The 26,218-nt window shown below is 39.2% G+C and overlaps 1 protein-coding gene across 5 annotated transcripts; it reads left to right on the forward strand.

Moving 5' to 3' along the window:
* Window positions 1–1,335: 1,335 nt before the first annotated feature.
* Window positions 1,336–21,686, forward strand: camkk2 (calcium/calmodulin-dependent protein kinase kinase 2). Of its 5 annotated transcripts, none has more exons than XM_026174078.2 (18): window positions 1,337–1,984; window positions 7,318–7,630; window positions 7,831–8,172; window positions 9,670–9,717; window positions 10,729–10,782; window positions 12,058–12,109; window positions 12,565–12,698; window positions 12,994–13,030; window positions 13,166–13,187; window positions 13,305–13,393; window positions 14,939–15,138; window positions 15,324–15,377; window positions 15,458–15,531; window positions 15,676–15,763; window positions 16,106–16,237; window positions 17,532–17,635; window positions 17,773–17,826; window positions 18,735–21,686. In XM_026174078.2, exons 2-18 carry the CDS (start codon window positions 7,400–7,402, stop codon window positions 18,805–18,807), a joined length of 1,788 nt encoding a protein of 595 aa, XP_026029863.1. In that variant the 5' UTR covers window positions 1,337–1,984; window positions 7,318–7,399; the 3' UTR covers window positions 18,808–21,686. The 5 variants fall into 5 exon arrangements, with proteins under 5 accessions (XP_080160489.1, XP_026029863.1, XP_026029862.1 ...); XM_026174077.2 differs by having other exon boundaries at window positions 1,337–1,661; XM_026174079.2 differs by lacking the exon at window positions 17,773–17,826 and having other exon boundaries at window positions 1,338–1,661.
* Window positions 21,687–26,218: the final 4,532 nt, after the last annotated feature.

Consider the following 26,218-nt stretch of genomic DNA (forward strand, 5'->3'; position numbering starts at 1 on the left):
TTTCAGTGTTAACCCTGGGTTTTCTGTACTATAAAAGGTTACCTGAGTATGTTGCCTTCTGCTGTGGACCAGATAAAATCGGGCATAAAATCACCACATACTAACCAATCAATTCTTTGGAAACTAATTTTACTAGTCCTAGAGGAGTCCTTGGCCCTCTGCAGATGGCAGCATTTAATGGATTTCAGCACCATACAGTCTTTTCCCCCATAGTAGGCATCAGTAGTAAGTACGGCATTGATTCTTAAATGCTACCTCTTTTGTGTTGGCTGCAGACAACTTTTTTTTTTTTTTTTTTTTTTTTCCAACAGCTTTATTGCTCTTTGAGCATTAATATAGAACCATAAAACAGGATGGCTGTACTATAGTTGCTAACCTTGCATAAGATGTGCATGTAGCCTAAGCCTACATATGAATTTTTTTTATTTATTTTTTTGCTTACTCTGCAGCTAAAAAGGCCAAGTAAAACCCCTTTAAACATTAATGAAATGCTCAATTATAATCCATGAGATTCTCCCCTGTTTCGATACTAGAAATGTGATATTCATAAGTCTGTTATCTCTCATATCATTTTCAAGTGTTGTTAACCAAAACACTCAAAGTGCTCACACATTTATGCAGAGCCTTTAATACTTAACTACTGTATAGCGCTTCTTGTTTCAGAAACTGACTGCTGATTCCAGTCTGCGTTCTGTGTTTAATATCTTAATTTTTTTTTTTTTAGTTTTATCTTCATCTCTTTCATGTGAATGGGCAGAACCCTGGATTACTTGACACCAGCTTTGTGTTAGAGGGATTGTTTATCACATTTTTTTATGCATAAGTGTACCCTTTAAAACAAACAAACAAACAAACAAACCCACAATGTTTTGGATTGTAAATTAACTAGTTATGACCATGAATCATCATTCAGGATTTCTAAGTCTGAAATTTGCAACAAAATTTACCTTTTTCCCCTAGTTTTCCTGAATTGTTTTAAATTAATGCAAAAATCTAGAGAGCATTTTATACCAAATGCAGAGCAAGCAAGATCTGTTACAATAATATACAGTATGTACTGTGGAGACAGTGCAGGAAGCTCAATGATTTAAAGATAATGGCTATCAGATGCAAAACCACATAGACACAAAGGACGTGTAATGAGAGTGGCTTGGCTGTAGTGTCCTGGTAGCCATCACAGCCATCCTAAATATAATAGTCTTATTATGTTAGACCTCTAAATAAAATGTGCCCATCATTAAAGAGCCAAGGCCAGTTTATTTTACTAGGTCCAACTCTCCAGTACACCACAAGATGGTGCCACTAGGTCATAAAGCAGTTGAGGCAGAAACGACCAGGAACCGTGAATGTTATATTTAAAACTCGTGAAATAAAAGAAGGCAAAAGGGCATCGTAGCCTTCAGCGGAAGTAGCTTAGGTTGTTTGTTAGCATATAAAAGCGTTGCTTTAAATGCCTGCAGTTATCATTTCCTCCATGTGAAGCACGGGACCTGCGTGCTCAGCTGGATTGGTCCGTCAAAACATCGGTTCTCAGTCTGTTACAGTCTCCGTTTCTCAAACAGCTAGCTAGCTGTCGCAGGGCAGAAGCTACTCACACAGCAGACGAGGAAGGAGGGGGGAGTCTTACATTTCTCACTTGTAGGCCTAAATAACACGCCAAGGTAAGGTTTTTGTTTGTTAAATCACACAGTATATATACAATTTTCTTTTTCTTTTTTTAAACGATTGCTTCCTGCATCTTTGCCAGCGGCTGTAGCATGAACGTTACTGGGACGTACTAGCATCACTGACTCCTTCATCCACAACATCTGTATCTTGCCAGATGAGGCAGCTGCTAACGTTAGCTGAGCTGGTTGGCTTAGAAGCTCAGAGCTAAGTTAGCTTAGACTTGAGACGGCGGTGACTTTGTGAACGCCCAAACAACACCGGAGCAGCTTAACCGCTTTGACATTTACAGTCGATGTAGCAGCTCTTATCTGTGGGTGTAAGTAACACGAAATCCGGTGGTGCCAGTTGCATGTGTTATTGTTTGTCGGTTATCTCAAAGATTGCTTGTGTGTTTGTGAAATTGCAGAGTCTCGGTTTAGTCTCAAATCTTCATGTTGGGCTCTGGTAACATCTAATGTTACCATTTTGGGAAGTTGCGCTGACATATTCTTGAGGAGAGAAAGCCTCTGATGGCACAGAGTCCCCGATGTTTTTTATTTTAGTTATCATTATGTTATTTTTTGTTTTGGAAAACCATTTAAAGTATATATATTTGACACATTTAACTCCTGGCATCACTCTACAGGAATAAATTGAATTTTAACTTTGATATAGTAGGTTTAGTGGTTATTTTATAAGGTTAGCCTTAACCTTTCAGTAGATACAGAGTAGAAATGTGTCGAAACACATTTAATGTGCTGGACCTTCATTCTGGAAAATGCCCTTTAAATTTACTTGTACCATATTATTTTTATAATTATAATTATAATAATAATAATTATTATTATTGAAATTCTTTGTTTTCATTCAGCAATTTATGTTTTGAAGCCTGGTAACAGAACTAGTACAATATGTGTACAAATTAAGTTTGTCCAATAGAGAGGTGAAGAGAGATAAGGTGCACACTTTAAATAATACACAAATAAATAAGTTAGAGTAAAAACAAAACAATAAGAAAATTAAAATCCAATTTAATAGGTTTAACATATTTTACCCATTAATTAATCCCATTAACCTGTTAATCTCAGTTTTCTTAATCCTTTAAATATCCCTTACTATCTCTGTCCCCTCTGTGGCGGGGGCCTCTTGTGTCATATCATTAAAACCGTTTAACACAGGGGTGGGCAACTCCAGGCCTCGAGGGCTGGTGTCCTGCAGGTTTTAGATGTGTCCTTGATCCAACACAGCTGATTCAAATGGCTGATATTTGATTTGTGCCATTGTAACGTAGGGCATGACTGATACATATTATCACAGAGTCTTTGTGGAGTTTGCATTGCTGCCCCTCCATGAATCCACTGGAGGGCTGTTAAAAGGTAGATCTTTTTCTCCACCATTGTCAAGTGCTTTCGTATCGAGGACCCTCAGATTGGTGGGTTTCTCTCTGTTGGATTGTCTTTATCTTGCAATAAAATGCAGCTTGCTATATAAATAAAATTGAAATAAATAAATTCAATTTAATGTCTGGGTCACCAAATGAGTTTTTTCGGATTCTCCCTAAATTGTGCTGTGATTATGTGGCAACACTGCAGCTAAGTTGATCAAGGACAATAATTCCTCCATTTACAGGAGCTTATCTCTTGCACGGTGCCGGACATCGCTGACAGTGTAACCCTGTTGATCTTTTAATGAAGCTGGGGATCCTCCTCTGCTCCAGATGGCCCTGTGTTGTACTGGTATTTCCATAACACAGTGCCTGTGTTGTTATTAATGCTCTACATGGCTTGGACCCCCTGCAAGTTGTGATAAGTCTTCTCTTCCCCTCCCATCCTCTCCCGCTTAGATAGTGACAGGCAGGTCACATGATTTTTGTTATGATAAAAGGCACGGTATGGCATCTGGAGCTAGGCAGCATCTGTTGGTGTTTCTCGAGGCTCAAATCTGACTCCTTGTTCTTCGTCGTGCTGCTGTGATCCGCAGGGATCAGGGAAGTTTTGGGCTTTAGCCAGCAGTTCAGTCATTAATGATGCACAGTGTTTTTGTACAAAAATGAAATTGAAGTCTGTGCAGTTCTCTTGTGTCACAGAAACTTGGTGACCTTTGAGGTAGCGTATTTATCTTTAGTGCGAGGGAATTGGGAGTTTGCAAAATATGCAAAATATTGTATCAAACCGAATCATCGTGATTTCAGCATTCAAGTACATCTCCTGCTGAAAACCCAGCCCTTCTAGGTAGGAAATGAGATTTGCAGTAATATTGTCTTGTCTGACTAACAGTTACAATGTCACGTTTGGAGTTTATGCCATCATCAACTGATGATACTGCATAAACACCCTTTTGTTTTTATGGAAACAGGCCTTGTTTTGTGTCATCTGTGTATCTGTAGGTCAAACTGGGTAAGTTAACACTCACTTCTAGTCGGAATACTTTTGTTTTAATGAATTAAAACCAACCAAAAAGTATCTGCTTTTAATAACATGTCAGAAGTTTTCAGAGGTCATGAAAGCCAGAGGTGTTAAATTGACTTGAGAAAGACGCAAATAAGCAACATTTATCCTCTACAGCAAAATTGAAATGAAAATGTTTCTGGTTTTGAAAATGTTTTAACATAACAGTTAAAAAAACATTTAAAAAAATCACAAGGGGGTAATTTAAGTGGCTAAATAGACTTGGCAGTTAAAACACCCAGCAATTTCAGTTCCTTCTTATTAAACTGTTATTCTGTAATGTGCAGCATTTCTTTTCCTCTTTTGTCAGTTTACATTACAATAGTACTGTATATATAGGTTGGCAGTGAAAGAAGAGAGCCCACCTGGAGTGGGTGTTTCTTCCCACACATGGTTCTCGCTCTTAGCTTGGCTGGATCTCCCACTGTCTTGCTTGCCTTATGGCTTCCCTTTGTTGTTTTTTTTCTCTGTATCTGTGAGGTTTACTCAGCTCCCACACACCGACAGTGCCACAATCCTGTCAAAACCATGACAGAAAATATAGGGGATCTGTCTGTTTCTTTTTCCTCTTCTCTTTTCTCCTGTCTCCATTTCTCTGTCACGTAATAGGCAAATAATAAACTGAGTGGATTTCAAGATGGAAATTAGCCTCTTTTAATTATGCAAGAAATGGTTTTGGTTAGATGCTTCACAGATAAAAATTAACCACCACGCTACTGTGTGCCCAACATCAAAAGCAGACTGCACCCATGCGTTTATAGATGCATTGTATCTGTAGTTTGCGATACTAGACGCGTTTGCCTGAATTAATTATCACCTAACAGAACGTGTGGGAAAATTTCTGCACCATGGATGTTTCTTATGGAAGCAGCCCTATCTGCTTATGTTTCAGAGCCAGTGAACAGCATCCCTGATTGTTTATCCCACACGTTTTCATTACACCCACAAGTTGGGTCGTGCTGCTCAGGCTCTGTGGATAATTGAACCTTACATGTAAATTTTACCATACTTTGTCACAGGATTTATGCCAGCCCTAAATTATTCTTGGCTGAAAAGAAACAGTCAACCTCTGTTTTTCTTAATTTCGGCTCCCAGTTCACAGTTTAAAGTTGTATGGCACCAGTTCAAAAACAGGGGAAGTATGCACCTTTTCAGTGAAGTTGGCTTACTGTGCATCAAGCTAAAATTATTAATAGTGGAACTGAAGTTTAGTAGTTTGTTTAATCTGGCTTCACCCAAATCACAGGTGAAGTGTAAGAGTAATGTCTAGTAGTCCAGGTGACTGTGCAGATGTTACTAGGAGAACTCTGGCAAAAGGGACTGTGTGAATAGGAAATTGCATCTTTTACAAACACATTATATTGCTATTGCTTTAATTAATATTTGCTGATGATGAGATAATGTGTAGATGTATTGCTTTGCACCTCAATAAAGATAATAAGGATATTTGTGTACTATGTGTTATTAGGTTGTATTCATTTTTTAATATATTTATTCCCCTAAATCCAAATCCAATTTATTGAATATATATATTTATTAGAGATGGACCGATCCGATATTACGTATCGGTATTGGTCCGATACTGATCTAAATTACTGGATGGGATATCGGAGAGAAATAAAAAATGTAATCTGATCCATTAAATATCACAAAGCACCTCACAAAACTAGTGACATAGTGTAACCTAGCTCATAACCTTAGCACGTCGGAGCAGTGTGCATCTCGTGATAGAGCGGCTGTGGCGTGCGAGACTTGTCCGGGGTCTGGTTGAGCATCTGGAGCCTCGCTACGCGCTCATAAACCAGCATTTCATCTCGGAGAAAGCTATCCTAGAGAAGTAAAGCAAGTGTGTAAGTTCATCTCTGAATGTTCGTAAAGCATTCCCACGTTAAGCTTAACAACCAATATATGGAGCGACTGCCTCTTCTCTCTCCCTCCCTCTCCTGTTGCTACTTCAATCATGAAACTGATCAATGATCAGGTGATCGGCTTTTCTGTCACGACTACCGTCTCTCTTGTTTGTTTATCGCCCACTTTGCGCCAGAAAGAGGAAACCAGCGGATAAACAACAGCAGCACGTTTAAGCTTGATAATCTGTTGTTAGAATTTATTTAATATTACTTTCTACACCAGGATCTTTTTCTATGTAGCTGACGGCTGGTAAGTGTGCAGGGGCGGGTCTAGCAAAGTTTAGCCAGCGGGGCCGATAGGGCATGAACAGGGAAAAGGGGGCACAAAGACATACTTTTCTTTCTAATTGTCATTTCTAGCTTTTAATAAATAATTATCTGAATCTTACAGTCAAAGTTTTCGTCTGATGTAAAATGTATAGAAATCCATTATTGTATATAGTAACTATTAAGTCAAATTTATAACCTAGAAAGCTGCAGTACTTTTTCATTTGCAATTCTGTTGAAGAAAGATGTTGAATCTATTTAATTATTGTAGAAAAATTATTGACTTATGTGCATTTTAAAAAATTTTTATTTTCTTTTACACGTGCTTTAAATTAAAGTCCATTATGTCAATTAAGCATTATGAGGGTGGGGGGTGGTTCCCTATTTTTATTTTTTATTTTTTTGCTGGGAGTTGGCATACCTATTAGTTAGGTTGTTTAATATTTCCACTAAGCACTCTTTAAAATACCAGAATAGGGAGGATGGTGTAGGTTTAACTTTATTAGATTGATCAGTATTGCTGAACTATGAAATATTTTGGGTGCAGTGTATTTTTTTGCATATAGGTAAAAAAAAAATAGCTTTAGTGTTTTGGGTTTTTTTTAAACTTGAGTATGAACTTATACAAAATGCAGCAAAATATTTAAAAAAACATTTTATTGATTATGAAATACCCTATATTGGATTTATATCGGTATCGGCAGATATCCAAATTTATGATATCAGTATTGGTATCAGACATAAAAAAGTGGTATCGTGCCACTTCTAATATTTATATAAATAAATATAAATATACTTGAACGTAGTGAAAATATCTTGAAAGTTGAGTGGTTTTGAATCTTAACAAGCAATCACCGTGAATCATTTGCATGATTGCAGACATAATTATAGATTAAAGGTTACAAGGTTCAGAGTACAACCTCTGGGATAGTGTAAGAACGGACTATCTGCAGCATACTCTAGGAGATGGTCATAATAAAAAAGAAAATAACACAGAAGTTGTAAGGGTGTGAAGTATTAATCACATGCACTTTCTCATTTTTTAGTTTGCTGTCATAGATTAAGAGACATTCCCCATACGTTCCCATCTGATGGAGCACTGGTTGGCAGTCTTTGTGAAGAGGCACCATGTTTCCTTGTCATGTAACCCCTTGGCCATCTGCTGAGCCTCCAGCCTCTTGCAGCAGTCATGCAAATCCAATGCAACCCTCTCAGCCCTTGCCTGATCTACTGTGCAGCTGTCCTGCCCCACCTTTAAACACCCACTCTGAGACACCCTCGCCGGATCCAATGGAGTCCCTAATTGTCGTAACAGAGTATGAACCCAGCCGACCGCCTGGAGAGGCTGGGGAGGAAGAGGTAAGAGCAACAAAGGCAAGGGTTCATGCTAGAGATGTTGATGTCTACTGTATGAAGTGTAAGGTTTAGCAGGATTTTACATATAACAATCTTTGTCTAGTAGAACCGTAAGTACATCAAGGTGCAGGTGAATAGAGGATATGAAGTGGATGATTAGTAAGTAAGAGAAGTATAAACCATTCAAATCCATCTCATGTCAGGTAGAAGAAATGGACAGTTCAGAGACGCCGGAGCCAGCTTCCTCTGTGGCAGCACCTTTCCGGACTCCATCCTGTGACCTTCTGTCTCATACAGTTGGTCGGCCAGAAGCTCTACTACCCGGAAGCCAAGAGCAAAGGGGAAGGTTAAACTTTTCAGACAGGAAACTCTCTCTGCAGGAGCGCTCACAAACAGCAACCTCACCCTGTAGCTCACCAGGACTTAATGGGCGCTATATTTATCCATCGTTACCGTACTCCCCCATCACGTCACCTCATTCTTCTCCACGCCTGCCCCGCCGGCCCACTGTGGAGTCCCACAGTGTTTCCATCACAGACCTCCAGGTATGATTAAGCATTAAAGCTAATTTAGTTTCAGTTTTAATGGTATAAGGATTTTGTAGCTTGCAATGTGTTTCAGCCTGCATTAAATGGAGAAAATATAGCTAAATCAAATTAATCGTGCTATATAATAAGTGTTAGCCATATTGGTAGCAGTAGTTTAATATCTACCACGAGTGCTAAGTCAGTATGAGTTATAATGAGGTTGCAGCATATGCCATAATATTTTGGTTATTATGTAATTTTTGCACCATGTGACTCATTGTATTCCCTTCAGCATTGTGTATTGCATAAACCATTACACATGGATAACCTAACTAATGACACAGAGCGAGGCACTAAAGTGCCCCACACATGTTAGTGTGTCATAAGTAATACCACAGCTGTCTGACAGTAAGAACTACATGTGCATTTGTCTTAAAATCAGCAGCAAAGTGATAAAGAGCAAGCTTTGTGGACACAAAGGTAAGGTTTTATAGTCCAAGTAGATGTAGCTGTGTAGCTGTTACATGTAGTTGTAGTTAGGATTTTTCAGAGCAGCAGGCTGAAGAGACATTTTGCTTTCTCAGAATTACATATTGATAGTGATAAAGGTTAATTAGGTGAAATATTTAGAGATATCCTGCAGATATGTCTTGCAGTCTAGAGAGGAGCAGTCAAATAAATGACATTTAGAAATGTGTTTTAATGATGTGTGGGACAGCCTTTGGAATGGGAGCCAAGACTGTAATATCAATAAGCTCCAACTTTATTAGCTCTGCCCTTCATACTGAAGAAAATCTATTGAATTTTTCCCTATTCTTACTCCTTTTCTCTCTCTCACAGCCTTTGTACTGCTAAGCTGTCTTTTTGACGCTCTTCAAAATATCCTAGCACAAACACACACACCAAGCTCTTAATGACAATGGCGAAGAGAAGTATCAGGAAGAGTAGTACAACTGCCTAAATCTTGACGATATCTACATGAGATCTACATGATGTTAGATTAACCCTTTCACTTATCATTCTACTTTAACAATGCATTTGACTGAAAAGCCTTCACACATCTGTCAGCTCCTCTCTGTTGTTCAAAACAAAAAAATGGAAAAATGTTTAGATTAGCAGCTCTACCATAATTTACTGTGATTCTGTCATTGTGTACTGGTACTTTAAGGTGTCCTTGGGAGTTTTGAAAACATAGTTTTCAAATATATATACATTTTTCTTTGTGATTTATCCATTCTTGTCTTTGATGAGTCCTGTTGATTACAGTTGAATTTATTATTGATTAGAAGTGAAATTTGATTTAAACTGGATTGCATAAAAAATGAGTAATTGTCCTGATTTAGAGGGCAGCAAATCAGTGGCTGGTATGAAGAAATGTATTAAAAAATGTTAATGGAGAGAAAGTGTTAAAGGCAAATTTGAGGTTCAAGACAACATTCAGGCAGATTTTGTAGGAATACTCATGATGATGTGACGATTGTTTTCTTTTTTCCCCTCTCTCGCTCCCTCTTAAAGGACTGTGTTCAACTCAACCAGTACAAGCTGAAAGATGAGATTGGAAAGGTACCATGAGAGACAGCTCACTGATTGCTCCCTTTCACTGACTCTTCCATTTTCTCCTCCCGTCCGCCTACTGCATGTCTGTCAAGTAGCACACATCATCAAGGACAGTCTCTGATATCCTCCTTCCCGGCTGTCCTCATTTCCCAAACTCTGTGTAAACCACGAGGCCATGGGAGAGTTGGAAGATGGATGAGAGGCTGGTAAAAATAGCACTCTCTAAGGGTTGTGCAAGGCTTGGAGAGTGTGTGTGTGTATGAGTGAGTGGGTGTGTGTGCCTATATGAATGTTTTAGATTGTGGGCATCGTTAAGGCAGAATGTGTGTGTATTTCCGTATGTAGGTAGACCTTTTAATGTGTGCGCTTTTGAGCACAGTGGAGACAGTTAAAGCCTCTTTGAATTGTTGGAGAAACTTGTGTTATCAGTTTATCTCCGGGACTGTAGGATGAGCTGTGTGCTGTCTCTCCAATCTGCAATCTGCTCCCCCAGCAGGAACCGACACTGCCCTCTCTCTCTCTCTCTGTTTGTTTTTGTTCGTACACACAGGCTTGTAATTAGGCCTACTTTTTATCCTGAATTTCCTGTGTGTGGGCAGGGAAGCTTGATAGCATAAACCAGATCCAGTTTCCTTAATTAGCCTGAAATCAAAAATGAAAGAGAGAGAGGAGCGATGATTTGAAATTTCTCTGTTCTCATTTTGAAGCAGCCCACTCAATTCCCTTGTGTGTTTGTGTATTTATTCCTGTGTGTATCTATGTATTCCTTTGCATTTGCGTTACACTTTTAGTGTCACATTAAGAACTAACTGCTTAATATATATATATTAGTGCTGTCAGCGTTAATCTCGTTAAAATGACGGGGCGATCCGCGCTAACTCGCTAATGGAGATTTGCCGCATTAATGTGGTTATGGGGTTAACGTCATTTTAACGAGAGTAACGCTGACAGCACATATATATATTTATTTATTCAGATTTTTCCCTCATGTTTTCTTTTTTGCTTGTTTCCGGACAGGGCTCCTATGGTGTTGTCAAGTTGGCTTACAATGAGGATGACAACACATACTATGTGAGTTTGTAATGCACATGCGAGTCCAGATGTGATTTATTTCCTTATCACAGGTCAGGCGACCGCTGGTTAACTTTGCAATAATCAACCCCTCTTGTAATATTTACTGGTGTGATTTGATGTGGAGCCTCTGCATGTGAACATGTCTCCAGATAATTGAGCTCGTCGACTAATGTAATAACACATCATTTCAGGCTTTTGTGTTTTTGCCGTTCTTGATTATTGCTGCAGTTCACATTAAGCTGCATGATAGCGATTGACAACGACAAAGGGATTATTTTAATATTCCTCCCGAGTGACAAAGGCCTCGTGTCGCATTCAGTGATTATATCATTGACATAATAACTGAGGGCATTTAAGTTATTAAAGAATAGGGAAATATTCACCAAACAATGCCGCTGTTACACACCATGCTTTCTCTTCAAGTCTGATACAAATTCCTGTCAACCTTGGCAGTTTTTGAAGACATAATCTGGTGGAGAGAGAGACATTGGTCAGAAAGATCTGTCTAGACCAGGGATAGATACAGTTGTGTCAGTGTCTGCACAGTCAAGAACTGGCTCTCAAATAAAAGAAAAAGAAAGTACAATTCAACAGTATGTCAACAATGTTTACGCAAGGGAAATCACAAGAAACTGTTGGTCCACTTCCACACATCTTGGAATGCAGACATGGATAAGAGCTCCCAAAGCTCACAGGTGGGAGACTTGCGTGTATCCGCATCGCAGGGCATCTCTCAGCTGTTGTGCTCTTATCGTCTGCCCAACTTGTAGTCAGCTTTCTTCCTTTCCTCTGGGTCAGAGAGGTTGCGCTCTCAATCGCTACTGGGTCAGCTGAGGCACATGACTCCACCCTGCCACCCAGACTTCTCGTTAACCCCTGTCGGCACCTCCAGACGAAATTTGATGTTTGAAAACACTGTGTAGTGAATGGAGTTGGGCTTTCTTTATGACATGTAACCACTTAAATACCAAACTTGATAGACGGTGTAGTGCAGTTGAAATGCTGTTTAATGTAAATGTGCAGAAAATGTGTCTGTTACGGCTCAGATTTCAATCATTTCACACCACGATTGAGGAAAGCTGTCTACAGTGACAGCAGTGACAAACACACCAAGCATTTTCAAGCTACAGAATTTCTAGGTTTAGGGTGCAAGTGTAAGAAACCTGTAAGCATGCTGCTGTTTATCTTTTCTTTGGCTTTCTTGGCTGCTGGACTCTTTCTGTTTCTCTTAACCTGTTGCAACCCAACTAAGTTTCCCTCTCTGTGCTGTAGGCGATGAAGGTGCTTTCCAAGAAGAGGCTGATGAGGCAGGCAGGTTTCCCACGTAAGTAAGGGCCATATTTCTGTGTAAGGTCTCAGTCATCCAGTTCATGGTAATCTAAAGAGCTTGGAAAGAAAAGCGACTGGACTTCTTTAAGTTTCTTGAAGACGTGTCACTTCTCATCTGAGGAGCTTCTTCAGTTCTCAAAACCAATGGTGGAGCGTCCCAGGTATTTAAACCCGAGTGGAAGTTCTCCCTTAAGAGGGTTGTTGACCTGCTGTTGATCATGTGTCTCATCACATGGCCAAGGTGTTAAAAAGCTTCTCGGATGAGAGATGAAACATCTTCAAAAAGTCAGCTTCTTTCCAAGTTTCTTAGATTCAGGGCCAGAGCAGAGCATCTGTAATGTCTGTAATGATAATGTTAATGTTAACAGAACATACCAATACTTAGGATTTGACTCTATCTTTATCCTGTCCCTCTACCCTTCCCATATTGTCCCCTGTTTCCTCCATCAGGGAGACCTCCTCCTCGTGGGGCAAGAGCCGCTCCCGAGGGGCCTGCCCAACCTAAAGGGCCGCTGGAGCGAGTCTATCAAGAGATTGCCATCCTTAAAAAGCTTGACCACCCTAATGTAGTCAAACTAGTAGAAGTGAGTAATCTTGTAAAACATGTGGATATTTTCATTTGATCTCTTAAGGATTACTTATTGGTATTACGCTAATTTTAAACAAGTTAAGAAAGGAAAGGAAACAGCAATGGCATTTTGAAGAACCTTAAAATGTACATAAATTGTGTTAGACTGTAAAGCTATCTTTCTACTCTATGTATTCTTATTAGAAATTCCACCGAAGGTATATTTAACTTTGCCTGGTACAAAAGATCAAAAGATGATCTGTTGTGTATCTGTGTTCACACATTTCCATTCCTCTTCAATGTGGTGCCAGGTTTTGGATGACCCCGGTGAGGACCATCTGTACATGGGTATGTTGTGGCCAGACAACAACACATCACAGCAAGCATAAAACAAAGTCAATTTTAACCTCATCTTTAAAAGATGTGTTTTGTTTTTTTTTTAGTTTGCTTGTCCTCACTAACCTCCTTTGTTTTCTGTTACAGTGTTTGAGCTGGTGAAGCAAGGGTAAGCTAAGCCTCTTATATGATTGTGACACTGGAATGAGCCCAGTCTCATTAGTTATGATTGGTAATTGAGTGTGTTTGTGTGTGTACCTGTTGATGTTGTACCGTGTGTATCTAGGGCTGTGATGGAGGTGCCGACCGATAAGCCTTTCAGCGAGGACCAGGCACGTTTTTACTTCCAGGATCTTCTCAGGGGAATCGAGTACTGTGAGTTTTCAAAACCTCCTGCTACTCTTCCACCTACCCTGTGACTACATTAGTGTTTATTACGCATGTGTAGATAGATTTAATCTGACTTGCAAAGTGAATTAATTTTACTCAACAGATTTTATGTTGTTAACCCACCAAGATGGCCAGCACTGTGTACAACATCAAAATGGCTCATTAAACAAGTTTACCTTGGTCACGCCGACTGTGACAGTTGTTCTAGTCTTGAAATGTTGTTTTTTTCAGTTTGTACAAAATAAAGCACTCAGTGGACACTTTATTAGGTACACCTTACTAATACTTGGTTGGACCCCTTCATGCCTTCAGAACTAATCTTATTCTTCATGACATAGATTCAACAAGGCGATTAATAAAGGTGTGTGGAAGAAATCCAAGTAGATCATTGGTTTCTGAAATATTTAGACCAGCCCATCTGGCACCAACGACCAGGCCACGTTTAAACTCACTCAGATCACTTTTCGTCTCCGGACTCCATTCTTCGGTTGGACCTTCAGCGGGTCTTCTTGACCATGTCTACATTGCTAAACAGTACTGGGTTGTTGCCATCGGCTGATTAAATGTTTGTGTTAACGAGCAGGTTATCAGGTGTACCTAACAAAGTGGTTGGTGAGTGTATACTTGTCAGATTTAGAGGCACCAATTTCAAAAGCTGAATATCTTTTTCATTATTGTTTGGACAAAATTCTGAGATTCAGTTTTTCATTTTATTTTTTCCTTGCTCATATAACTTTGTATATATTCATATGACATCACCTTTGCATTCTGGTAGCCCAGGTTTTTCTGACCAGGTGAACTAATAATAGCACAAATACAGCTTAGACCATAGATCTGAAATTGTGTTGCGTCATTTCTTTAATTCAGTCTTCTCTTTGGAGAAAAATATCAGCCAGAGATGTTTTTCCCATACTAATAGTTTTGTTTAAAAATTAGCTCATTACAGTGATGTTGCATAGTATCAGCATGTCCTTATAGAGATAAAAGTCTGCTAATGCTTTCCATTAGAATTATGATTGTGGTAAGAAGATGAAGCTCTGATTGTACAATCAAGTGCTGTCCTCCTACAGCTCTTCCCTGCCATTTACACAAGGCCTTTGTCTGAGCTGCTCTTGACTCTAGCAACACTCCACAAAGTTCATTTCACATAATTTCAGCGGCTCTTAATGCATATCAGTGCAAGCAGGGATGGACACAAAAACAGTCTGGAGTCATTTGGAAAGGAAAGTAGGCTTGTTTTAGTCATGGTGCAGGTAGATTAGTTAAAAACAGTTTAAATAATTAAGGCACACTTAACTCTCATTTTCACATCTTAACCAGGTAGTGTGGACATAATTTATCATCATTTACCAAACGTCTTGCTGGCTGTCTAACTACACTACCAGAGATTTTTCTTCACGAGTCCAAGCCATTAAAAAAAATGGTCAAGCCGTTTTTCACCATTAGAACATCTTAATTCTGCCATAAAGTGAATACTACGAATGTGACCCGATTGCGATAATAAAATTTGTTCGTTTTTTCTGTTAATAGTACATTACCAGAGGATCATCCACAGAGACGTCAAACCGTCGAATCTGCTGGTGGGAGAAGATGGACACATCAAGATTGCAGACTTTGGAGTTAGTAACCAGTTTGAGGGAGCTGACGCCCTGTTGACCAGCACAGTTGGAACTCCTGCTTTTCTTGCTCCTGAAACGCTCTCTGAGACCAGAAAGAACTTCTCTGGAAAGGTGAAGCAGTATTCGGCTAACTAGTGCCCTCTTGGGATGACTTTCAGAAATGCAAGAACTTTTGTTTTTGATTTTCTTTTTCCATTAAAATGTTCCTGCTTTCCAAACATTTATGAAATTTTGAATCTCAGCTACCCAACAATCATTTTCACATCAAATTAAACCTGTTTTGCTTTTCTGCTAAGGCTTTGGATGTTTGGGCCATGGGAGTGACACTGTATTGCTTTGTCTTTGGAGAGGTGAGTTGGGGAAAAAACATTAACATTTTTTTGGTACTAGTGATCCTGCTAAAATCGACACACTTTTTTTGTATTCACAGTGTCCATTTATGGATGAGCGCATTCTCAGTCTTCATCAAAAAATCAAGACACAACCCGTGGTGTTACCAGAACAGTAAGTTCTGCCTTGCTCTTTTAACAGATGGCTGTTCCCAGTGTTTATTGTATAAATAGCATATTTATTAAATTAAATACACAATTTTGGCACTTTCTCAATAACATATTTACTCAGTTGTCTAATTAGTTTTTGTTACAACAGTGCCGACATATCAGATGATCTCAAGGATTTGTTATTGAAAATGCTGGACAAGAATCCAGAGACCAGGATAACGATCCCACAGATTAAGGTAAACACACGGGTAGCTGCCGGTGGCCGTGTGTCATGTTTAAATATCACACACACACAAAATGTCAAAAGGATTATTGTTCTTTTGTTTGGACATTACAGTCTTTTATGTCATTAAATTCATAAATCAACTGTTTGTGAAGTATAATCTATAGCAGTTTACATATATTTATAGATATGAATGAATAGCTTACGTTGATCTAACAAGTATAATTTTGCACTTAGATTCAGCCTGAGTAAATTTTTACTGTTGTGCCTCCAAAGACACTGTCTAAGTTTATATGAGTGGCACATAATCTGATTACTCAAAGAACTCCTTTGTTTGCCTTGTGCTTGTGTCCAGGTACACCCATGGGTGACAAGGCATGGTGCTGAGCCACTTCCCCCTGAGGACGATAACTGCTGTATGCTTATTGAAGTAACCGAGGAGGAAGTGGAGAATTCTGTTAAACACATCCCCAGCCTGGCAACAGTGGTGAGTTTGTGAACAATGTTTGTCTCACAAAAGCATTAAAAACATTACAGTCACTTCAGACCCTAATTTGCTTTTCTCTTGGTGTCATAACAGGAAATATCACATTTGGGTATCATTTATGGGCAACTCGGCTACAATGAAAGAGTAATAAAAAGTACCAGAGAGAACGAATGCTCCATCAGGAGCAAAAGATTATTTCTTAGCAAATTTGCATTAGTATAAATTAGCTTAATTACTTAGTACAACAGAGTGTTTTAGCAACTTATGAAATGGAACCCAGAAAAGTTGCAAAGAGTAGAGGTAGTGAAGGTAGATAAGTTTAAATACTTGGGGTCAACCATCTAAAGTGCAGGCGAAGAAGACCGTGCAGGCAGGGTGATGTGGGAGATAAATATCATGGGTGATTTGTGACAGAAGGATAGCAGCAGGAGGGAAAGGGCAGGTTTATAAGACGCTAGTGAGACCTGCTATGATGTATGGTTTGCAGAGTTAATTTCGAGATTTTCCCTAGGAGAGACCGGGAATAGGAATAAGCACATCAGAGGCAGAGCTCAGGTTGAGTGGTTTGGAGACGGAGTTAGAGAGGAAAGGCTGGGATGGTTTGGACACGTGCAGAGGGGGATAGTGAATATATTGGACAAAGGATGTTAAAGATGGAGCTGCCAGGCAGGAGGAAAAGCGGAAGACCTCAGGGAAGGTTTATGGATGTAATGTAGGAGGACATGTTGAGCGTTGGTGTGACAGAAGAGGAAGCTAGGGATAGGGTGAGATGGAGGCAGATGATCCGCTGTGGCGACCCCTAAGGGGAGCAGCCGAAAGACGAAAAAGAATTTCAGTCACATTGCACCATCCCACAGCTGAGGCACTGCACCTACTCAGTTCCTCTTTCAACACTTTGAGCTACAGCAGATGCATGACTCATTTTTTCAAAAAAAAGATTTTCTTTAGCTGCATTAATTAATGTTGTTTAACATTTTTGTTTGACTTTTAACTTAAAAAAAGTTAAAAGTCACAAATGGAAAATACATCTGACTTCCAAATTCATCAGATCTACCACGACATTGCCATCTGTTATCACAGCAGAAACATTTTCTTAAATATGAATTACATATTAATGATATAGTGGTTTTTGATGAGTACTGCATACTGTTTTGTAGGACAATAACATCTAGGAGAAATCAGTTCTTTAGCTGTGTTCTCATTGATAGGGCTCTAAAATGAAGGACATTTTTAAAATGTATAAAATTGAAGCTTTTCATCTTTACATTACTAAGTACTGTTTACTTTTTTGAAGATCCTGGTAAGAACTATGCTCAGGAAGCGATCCTTCGGAAACCCCTTTGACTGGGGCCGGAAGGAGGACCGCAGCAGTTTGTGTCCTCCAGGGCAAACCCTCACGTAAGCACTGTTTACAAAAACACTACAGTTTCTAAACTCTAAAGAAAAAGGCAGCAGCAGAGCCAGCCGAGGCTTGCCGAGTAGTTTGTCTGAAAGACTGTTGGTGTTATTTCTCTCCCCCTTCTCCTGCCCTGTAGGAAAGGCAGAGCAGGCAGTGTGAGATACTGCTACATTCATTGTAACCAAAAAAGGTAAATAATGCTGGCATAGTTCTTGCCTGCTGTAATGCTGTTTAAGTGGTCAAGAGAATATTTTAAGACCCGCTGGCATGATATAAGCAGCTGTCTCCCAGTATGGTGGTGATGGTCAAATACTCCTGTGCATCACATTTGTTAACTAACCTCTGGTGGTTTGGGGATGTCTGGAGAAGCCTTGTTAGGGAATGTTGAGCTTCACTTAAGAACCTTCAGTACCTGCAATCCAATTTCCTGTCGTTATCTGTGTCTGAGGGTGCTTTTGGTGTAGTATGAACTGTGTAGCGGGGAAATACTGTAAATATGTCATTCAATTAGGCATTCATATAATGGAAGATAAATTAGGACGCACATAAGCTACTGAGTGTAAACAAAACTACGCGAACAGCGGGTGACCAGCTGATACACAGAACGATGTCCTTTATCACAGAGGGTTCATTAGGTTATTAGGTTTTTTTTCTGGGTTGACCCACAAAACAAAACAAATTAAAGAAGCATTTTAAAAGTCAAGTCATAATAAAAAGCATTTTTGTCCACACTCAGTTCATCATGGGCCAAGAGCATCCATTTATCTTCATGTGTTTTTACTTTCCCTTGCATGAAGCAGTCTTGACATTTAATGAAAGGACATGTCTGTAAATTAATGCCATCTTTACTTTTTTAAGATATTGTTTCCCCGCTTTCACCAGTTTTTGTTTTTTCAACCTTTCCTGGGGCTCTCCTTCACCGTATCTGCTGTAGAAATGAACTCTGTGTACTCTGCCATGTAACAGCTAAATGGTTGCTTTGACTTAGTAAACAGGGCTTAATAGTATCTGATTATTTTCTCTGTTCAGTGAAATAGGAATGACAGCGAGCCTACAGCACTGCTATAACTAACGCTGCCTCTCTGCTGTGTTACTTAGGAAACAGGAAAGCGGTGACGGGATGAGAAGTATGAACCTGCCCTACGTGGGAGAGGATGAGACTCTTTCCTGATGCGGGAGGTTTAATATGCACGCTGGCATCTGGCTGCCTGCAATCACACAGCACAAAACCCCTTTACTCACAGTTTTATACTTGCAGCCCACACATCATTTCTTGGGAGGTGGTCGAGTGTGGCAGACACTAACAAAAGGGAGGAAATAATGCTCTAAGGCACTTTGATGATCACTTTCTAAGCTTTTATTCTGTCCTGTCCTCTTACACAGTTTAATTTAAGGTTATGGGACTTAAACTGTAACATGGAAACCATCCAAGGGTGGAGCATCCTCCTTTACTTTCAACCTTCGCCCCCTTCTGCCTGGCCCACTCCTTCTCCTACCCTGCATGCTCTTATAGTCCTAGCATGCTTTGTCTCAGGCTTCAGCTGTACAGTTTCGGGTTTTATCATAGTCTAGCCACTTGTGTTTCAGGTATACGGGACGAAGGAATATTTGGAGGGGGGTTTTGGGTGGGGGGCAGGATGGTTGTCTTCACCATCACCACCAACAATTAAATAAGCAGTTTTCTTAAAAACGATTGTCTGGTTCACTCTGCTTCGTGGTAGCAGTGCCCAGTTTGGTAACACATTTTAGAGTGAAGTATCTATAGAATTTACCCAAAATGGGGAAAAAAAGGAGAGTGAAAAAATGTTTACTTCACCGAATGCATGTGTTTACTTTCCCAATGCAAACACTGTATAAGCTATTTCTAAACAGTTACATTGTTGTACAGCCATTACTTTTGTTTTTTTTCTCATTTACTACAATCAATAGCTTTCAGAAAGCTTTAATACAGTTGATATAGTGCTTTGTGAATAATAACATTCATTGCTGCATACAAGAGGGCATAAAAAAGTCATCCTTCCTCTTTCCTTGTTTTAAAGATCTAGTGCTTCTGGTGAATCTTTTTAAGATGTACAATTATGTGATTTTTAGGTGTTTGCTATAAATCCTGCGTGAAGGTGAAGGTGAGCTACTACCTGATGTGTTTGGGGGAAAACACAACGTGTTAGTTCTAAATGATTCTGTAGGTTAAACGTGTTGTTGAAGCTGTAAATCGGTCTGTTTAGACAAAAACGGGCTTTGTGGTCGGATCCTGAGCGTCACATGATTTCACTGTGTTCACGTATTTGTTTCACTTCTCCAAGTTGAGGTCTGTATGCAGACAAATTAAACAGAAAATCACAATTGAACCTCAAGCTTAAAACAACAACAACAAAAAACTTGTGAATGTTTTTACTAGTTTTGTTTGTTTTTGTATTGTAGGAGGTACCGATATTATGTTAAAACTGCACATTTCAAAGTCATTTTGTAAACTATGATAAATTGAAATAAATAAATAAAGAAATGGCTGCTGAAGTGAGTCTAAAATGGAAGCATAGTGCAAATGCAGACTTTTTGTACAAATCTATGCATGGCATATTGTCGAAGTGTTGAACTTAGAAACATTTCTCATGTTTGGTCTGGGCTGTAGACAACTCTGCAAATATTTCAACTTTTAAAGTAGGTTTGTTTTTGTTTTGTTTTTTTTATTAACGAGCTTCATTTTCGGTCCTAAAGCATTAAGTTATTTATGCCTCAGCAGTAAAAGGCTGATGGGGGTTGTCGTCACCCTGCCAGGACGCTCAAGTTTATTAATGCGATAACTTGAGAATGAAGCGACGTAGGAGTTTCAGATTGTAGCTACTAAAAATCTCTGACGGGTTTAAATCTCAGTGATCTTGACCTCAAGGTCAGAGGTCAAGTTTTCTGAAATGTAAATGTGATAACTCGAGAACAAGATGACGTAGGATTTTGAAATTCAGACCACAGGTGCATCTAGTAGGAGGCTGAGGGGTACCACTGGCCACTGCCAGTATTTCTTTTTCCTCCCACACTTTTGTACATTTTGTTGAGCCATCATTGTTTCCCTCATCAGTGTGTCTTTAGTTAACTTAGCGTATTAGCACGATATTGAAAGTAGTTATTACATTCAATGCTTCCACACACTAATTACTTCAGCACTAACGTGTTGAATGTATGAGAAAGGGACTGGAATCTTTTTGTACGTACTTCTTCTTGCATGTCACTCTGAACTGTACTGTATGTCTGTTTTTTAAGACGAGTACTATGCACATGGTGTAACTTTATGGTGCAACGGTACGCCCTGTCAGATACCTGTCATGTACACCGTCCACACCCACCGAGTTGAATCGAGAGGGCTGTATGTGGTTAATTAGTTTTGCTCATGTATCTTTTTTTTCCCCCCCAAAAAAGATATCCACCTTAGAGCGTAGGGACATGCACTTTGGTTTTAGACTTCCAATAAGGTTAAAATTAGTTTTGAAGTGTAATTTCGGTGAAGATATCCAACAAATAATAACGTTTATCTTCAGTTTGCTCTGGATTGTGGACTGTTACCACATAGTTGTAACATAGTGCACCTACTGTAAGTTGCTGTTAACTGTCAGATTAATTTGTTGTCATGAACATAAGAAGACAGATGCATTTCCTTTGGTGTGAATATTTTCCATAACCAACAAGAGTAAAGTGAGCTACTGTTTGAGTGTGAATGTGGGGTGCAAGTCACAAAAACAACTGTATGATAAATATTTTATACAGTATTTAAACTTGTAGCTGGTTTCAATAGACCTGCCCATTGTTGCCAGAATGGTCAGGCTAAGTGATTAACCTTTATTGTTCACACAATTTTGCATTCTGTAGTGTAATTAATTTTATTAAGAGCTTTTGGGGTGGGTGGGCTCTTTTCCTCCTAAATGCATGCTAACTACTGAACACATACCACTGTATTGTCATAGCATGAGAGGTCCTTTACATCAAATGGGACCTTTAAAGTAAATATTCTCTACATACCTGTACCTTGTTCATAATTTGAATAAAGTATAATTGCCTTTCTGTGATGTTGTGGATTGAGTTATTGATGCAGTTGCGGAGGTAGACCACTAGTCTGTGCTGTGCACCAGAACATACTGTGATTCTTGAGAGGCTTACGGTAATATCACATTGTGCTCTTTGTATGTGTGTAATGCACAGCGGGAGCAACATTTCTGCATCTACCATATCCTTACAAACACTTAAACACTGTCGTGCTTTAATTCAGCAATTCACGTATACACATTTCATGTGCTCAGCACGCTCGTGGACGGTTATTTTTCAAAAATGGGGTTTAGTTAATAGGAAATCTGCATGTGAATCCTGAAAGTAATTTGTCCTGCTTTATTTGTCAAAAAAAGACTAAAGATAAAACAACACAAATCTGACCTCGTAAAGAACATGTCAACAAGAAATGCTAAATGATCAAATGGCACTTCTTCAGGAATTCTATGCAGGATTTACGGTTTAAAAGTGTCCAAGACCGTTTACAAAACATTTTCGTTGACCGTAATGCTAGATGACAGACGAAGAAGTCACTTTGATAAGTGATTTTCTCTGTACACCGCCACCAAAGCATATTTCAGATCAAAAAATCAAGATGTGAACGTTAATTTGAGGCATTAAATTAAAGATTAGATTAATGGCCTGGCGAAGCCAGCTGCCTTGATATTTCATGACAAATTAAGAGGATAAAAGACCTGCAGTTGATTCCAAGTATTGAACTTCCCTTTCTGTCTATGGTAACTCTTTATGTGAGGTCCGATTAGAGTCAGTGCACGTGAAGGGATTGTTTTCCACTAGTGTTTATTGATGATGTGAATGTTGATAGAAGTAACAGGATGAACTGTGAAGTGTACAGAGCTATACTCTCTGCTCAGATTCAGTCACTTGCTGCAAAACTGATCTGACAGTGGAATGGATAATGACCCAAAGCAAACTGCAAAAGAGTGTCTAAAGGCAAAGGAAATGGAACATTTTTCAACAGACAAATCAGTCACCTGATCGAGCCCACAAACAATCAGCAACCAAGTATACGTTAACCAACTATAACCAAGTAACCAACTATACTTATATTTAAAACGATGTTTGTTAGCCTCTAAAAATTGGGAGTCTTTGTATAGAAATGGATACAATTCCTCAACAGTGAATGCTTTTGTTCAGTCTGATTTACAATCCTCTGTAGTTGTTCACAGTGGTAAAATTAGCTGCTGGACTTAACCATGCTTGGAGACCAGCGTCCATTTAGAAAATGTCCAGTGTGAAAATTTGATATCTTTTACAGAGTTAGAGATGCATCATTCATATGATTAATGAATAACTCTGATTTCAGAATTCATATATGCCCAAACCTGCAGTTTTTGTGAAACTTTTTTAGTTATGTTTCCATTACAGATCATAAACCTGACATCGACTTAGTTGTTGTTACTGACCCTTGTTTCACTATCGTGTAAACTCACCTTCAGAATCTAAACTCCAGTGGAGGCTTTAAAACATTTAGGGAAATAAAGTGTCACACTGACCTCTTGTGTGAATTTAATTGTATTGCAGTTGCTCACGTGAAAAGACAAACTTTATTTTGGAAAGTTGTTTGTCACGACTGAGGTGGTGGTGAAAATTCATTCACGAGGGAGGTTTCTATTTAAACGCTCATCTCTGATTTTGTTGATGTTTACACTCGGATCAATGTTAGCTAAAAGTCTCAATTTAACATTAAAAATACAAAATATTAAACTAGAACAACAGAAGAATCAATTGTTTCTGCTTATACTATGATTAGAAAACATTTTACTGTTGATATCAAAAGAAGAAAGAAATGTGAAACTTCGACCGTTCTACAAGCAGTCGTGAACTTCAAAACATAAATGCATAAGTATCCAAAGGGCAGTTTTGAAATGGATCACAAATTCGCTGCAGCACAGTATAATGCTTGCTGTATGACAAACTGTGTAAATGCAGCTTAGAGGCTTTTGCAGGTCTTGAACTGGTTGGTGTGTTGCACTCCCCACGGGGCACATAAGGAAGCCTAAAACGCCTATATCAGCAAATGAGAAGTGCTGAATGAGACAGAATCTGGGCCTTCGCTTTACTCTGAGTAGCACTCTATTAATTGTTAACATGCTGGAGGTAAAAGAAAAACACCAACGAACAAAACACTCAATACAATAAAGGCATTCATAAGAGACCTACTTCTCCATGAGAGATGTTTGTTCCCAACCTCTTTGTTCACTTTCTTTAGTTTCCTAAATTGAGGCTGGTTGCAATCTCTGCATCTCTGGCACACCAACTGAATTGAACTTGCAGCCAGAGCAACTCTTGGAAAGATTAAAGGACTGTTTGAATCGTGCCATAAAACACTGTTTCTCAAAGTGATGTCAGGGGTTCCCTAGGGTTCCACGACCCATATCTAAGTGGTCCAAAGAAAAATGTGCTATAAATTATAGAATTGTGCTGCAATATTAAAAGGTGCATGTCTGAAGATTACAACAACACAAAAATACTGTGCTACATTATCTTTGGGGCAATACAAATGTATATGATCATGAGACATCTGCGTTATGCTTTTTTGAATAAACTGACCGTAATTTTTGCATGAAACTTAAAGGTAAAAAGGGAAATATGTGAAAGGCAGTGCTGGCCTGGGAAAGAAGTGGACTTTTAGACTGGTGCTACATAGGTTGTTGTTGAGTATTAGTTGTCTGTGATGTTTGCAAACCCTGTTTTGCATATCAAACTCAATGCAAATGCTCCACTCAAGCTCAAAAAGTGCGAAGAAAAAGAGAGATAGAAGTGGAAAAGCAGTGTACAGAAGGCAGATTGTGTTAAAGGCAAGATTAGGGACCCGAGGTGTTTCAGGAACAGGGAGATAAACTACCTTAAAACTTCTTTTTGAGAGTGAGGAATACCTTATCTGCAATTTTGTGCGTGTTGTGATAATGTGTAGGCAAAATAATTCAGCTTTTGCGGTATGTAACAAAATTTCTTTTTCCACTTCAAAGCACATACTAATCAGGCACTGACGCTGAAGTGATAGCAAGGCTTGTTTGGGAGCTACGGTTAGAACAGCAGGGCTTTTTTATGGCATACCTTTTGGACAGCAAACTTGATTGACTGAGTTTTAACTTTCAAAGCTACTCAGACTTTGACTTTTGTTTTCTCTTCCCCATTTGCCACCAATTAGTTTTCACTTTTGATGCCTTGATTTTGCTGTTGGATTCTTCTTTTGTAGTCTGAAGTGCAAAGACAAGAGCTACTGCTTTTACAGTTAGCCTTTAGTTCCTTATATATTTTGTACTTCGACAGTGGCTTGCTTTTTCAGGCCAGGAAACTCCTCCTGCTTCCCTCTAAGTACTCTGGTTCATTGATTTAATTGGTGGAAGTTAGTCGATGATACAGTGATAGACTGATGGTTCATCTAATCACCTGTCAGTGCTCTGTTTTTGCCAAGGAATTTCCAAATGGAGATTTCCTGGCACTCCCATGTAACAACCCATCTGCATGTCATGCAGGCCGTATGTCATTTTTTTCTCTATTATACTTGGATTTTCCATTAATCAGTCTACAGCATAGAAAGAAAAGTGACTCCATTTGGGCTGAGTGTTGTATATTAATCTTGGTCTCGAGGCATTTCACTGAGACTTTTCCCCCACATAATCCTACTTTATCTCCTATGAAGTTAACTTCTAATCTTCTTCTTTCAGCTACTTCCCTCAGGGTTCGTCGCAGCATCCCCTCATCTGTCTCCATCTCAGCCTATCCCTAGCATCCTCGCCCTGTCACAATAACAGCTCTGCATGTCTTCCTTCACTCCATCCATGAACCTCCTCTGTGATCTTTTTATCTTTAACATCTGTTGCCAGTATATCCACTATCCCTCCTCTGCACATGGTCAAACAATCTGAGCCTTGCCTCTCAACCTTTGTCTCGCTAAAACTAACCTGACCATTCATTCACACTCATTTCCAACCTGAAAATCTGATCATCTTCAACTCTGATAACTCCAGCCTCCTTTTGTTTTCAGAGCCATGATTTCCAAAACATACATCATTGCAAGTCTGTCATCTTTTAAACCTTCCTTTTCACTCTTACTGTCCCTCTGTCATAAATCACCCCCAACACTCATCTCCATCTCCTCCGCCATGCCTGCACTCTAATTTTCACCTCTCGTGCACTGTCCATTGCTTTAGATGATTGACCCCAGTTATATAAACTTGTCCACGAGCACTACTTCTGCTCCTTCTGTCCAGCTGTCCATGTCTCATTCACACTTTCATTCCTCTTCTTTCCAGAACATACCGCCACCTCTCCAGGCTCTCTTCCATTCGCCCCCTGCTCTCACTCATCACAATGTCTTCTGCAAATGTGATAGTCCAGTGACGTTGACACTGTGAAGTTTAAGGATTATAAATGGGAATGAAATGCTGGATTGTGTTTGTGAGACACCATCACAAGAAACATGGCTGTATTGTTTGTTTTAGGTTTAGGAGCCTTTAAATAACTATCGAATATCTTTCTGCCGAAGTATCTATCAAAAAAGGCAAACAGTGCATCACAAG

This window comes from Astatotilapia calliptera, chromosome 7 (assembly GCF_964374335.1).
Source record: "Astatotilapia calliptera chromosome 7, fAstCal68.1, whole genome shotgun sequence".
NCBI lineage: Eukaryota > Metazoa > Chordata > Actinopteri > Cichliformes > Cichlidae > Astatotilapia > Astatotilapia calliptera.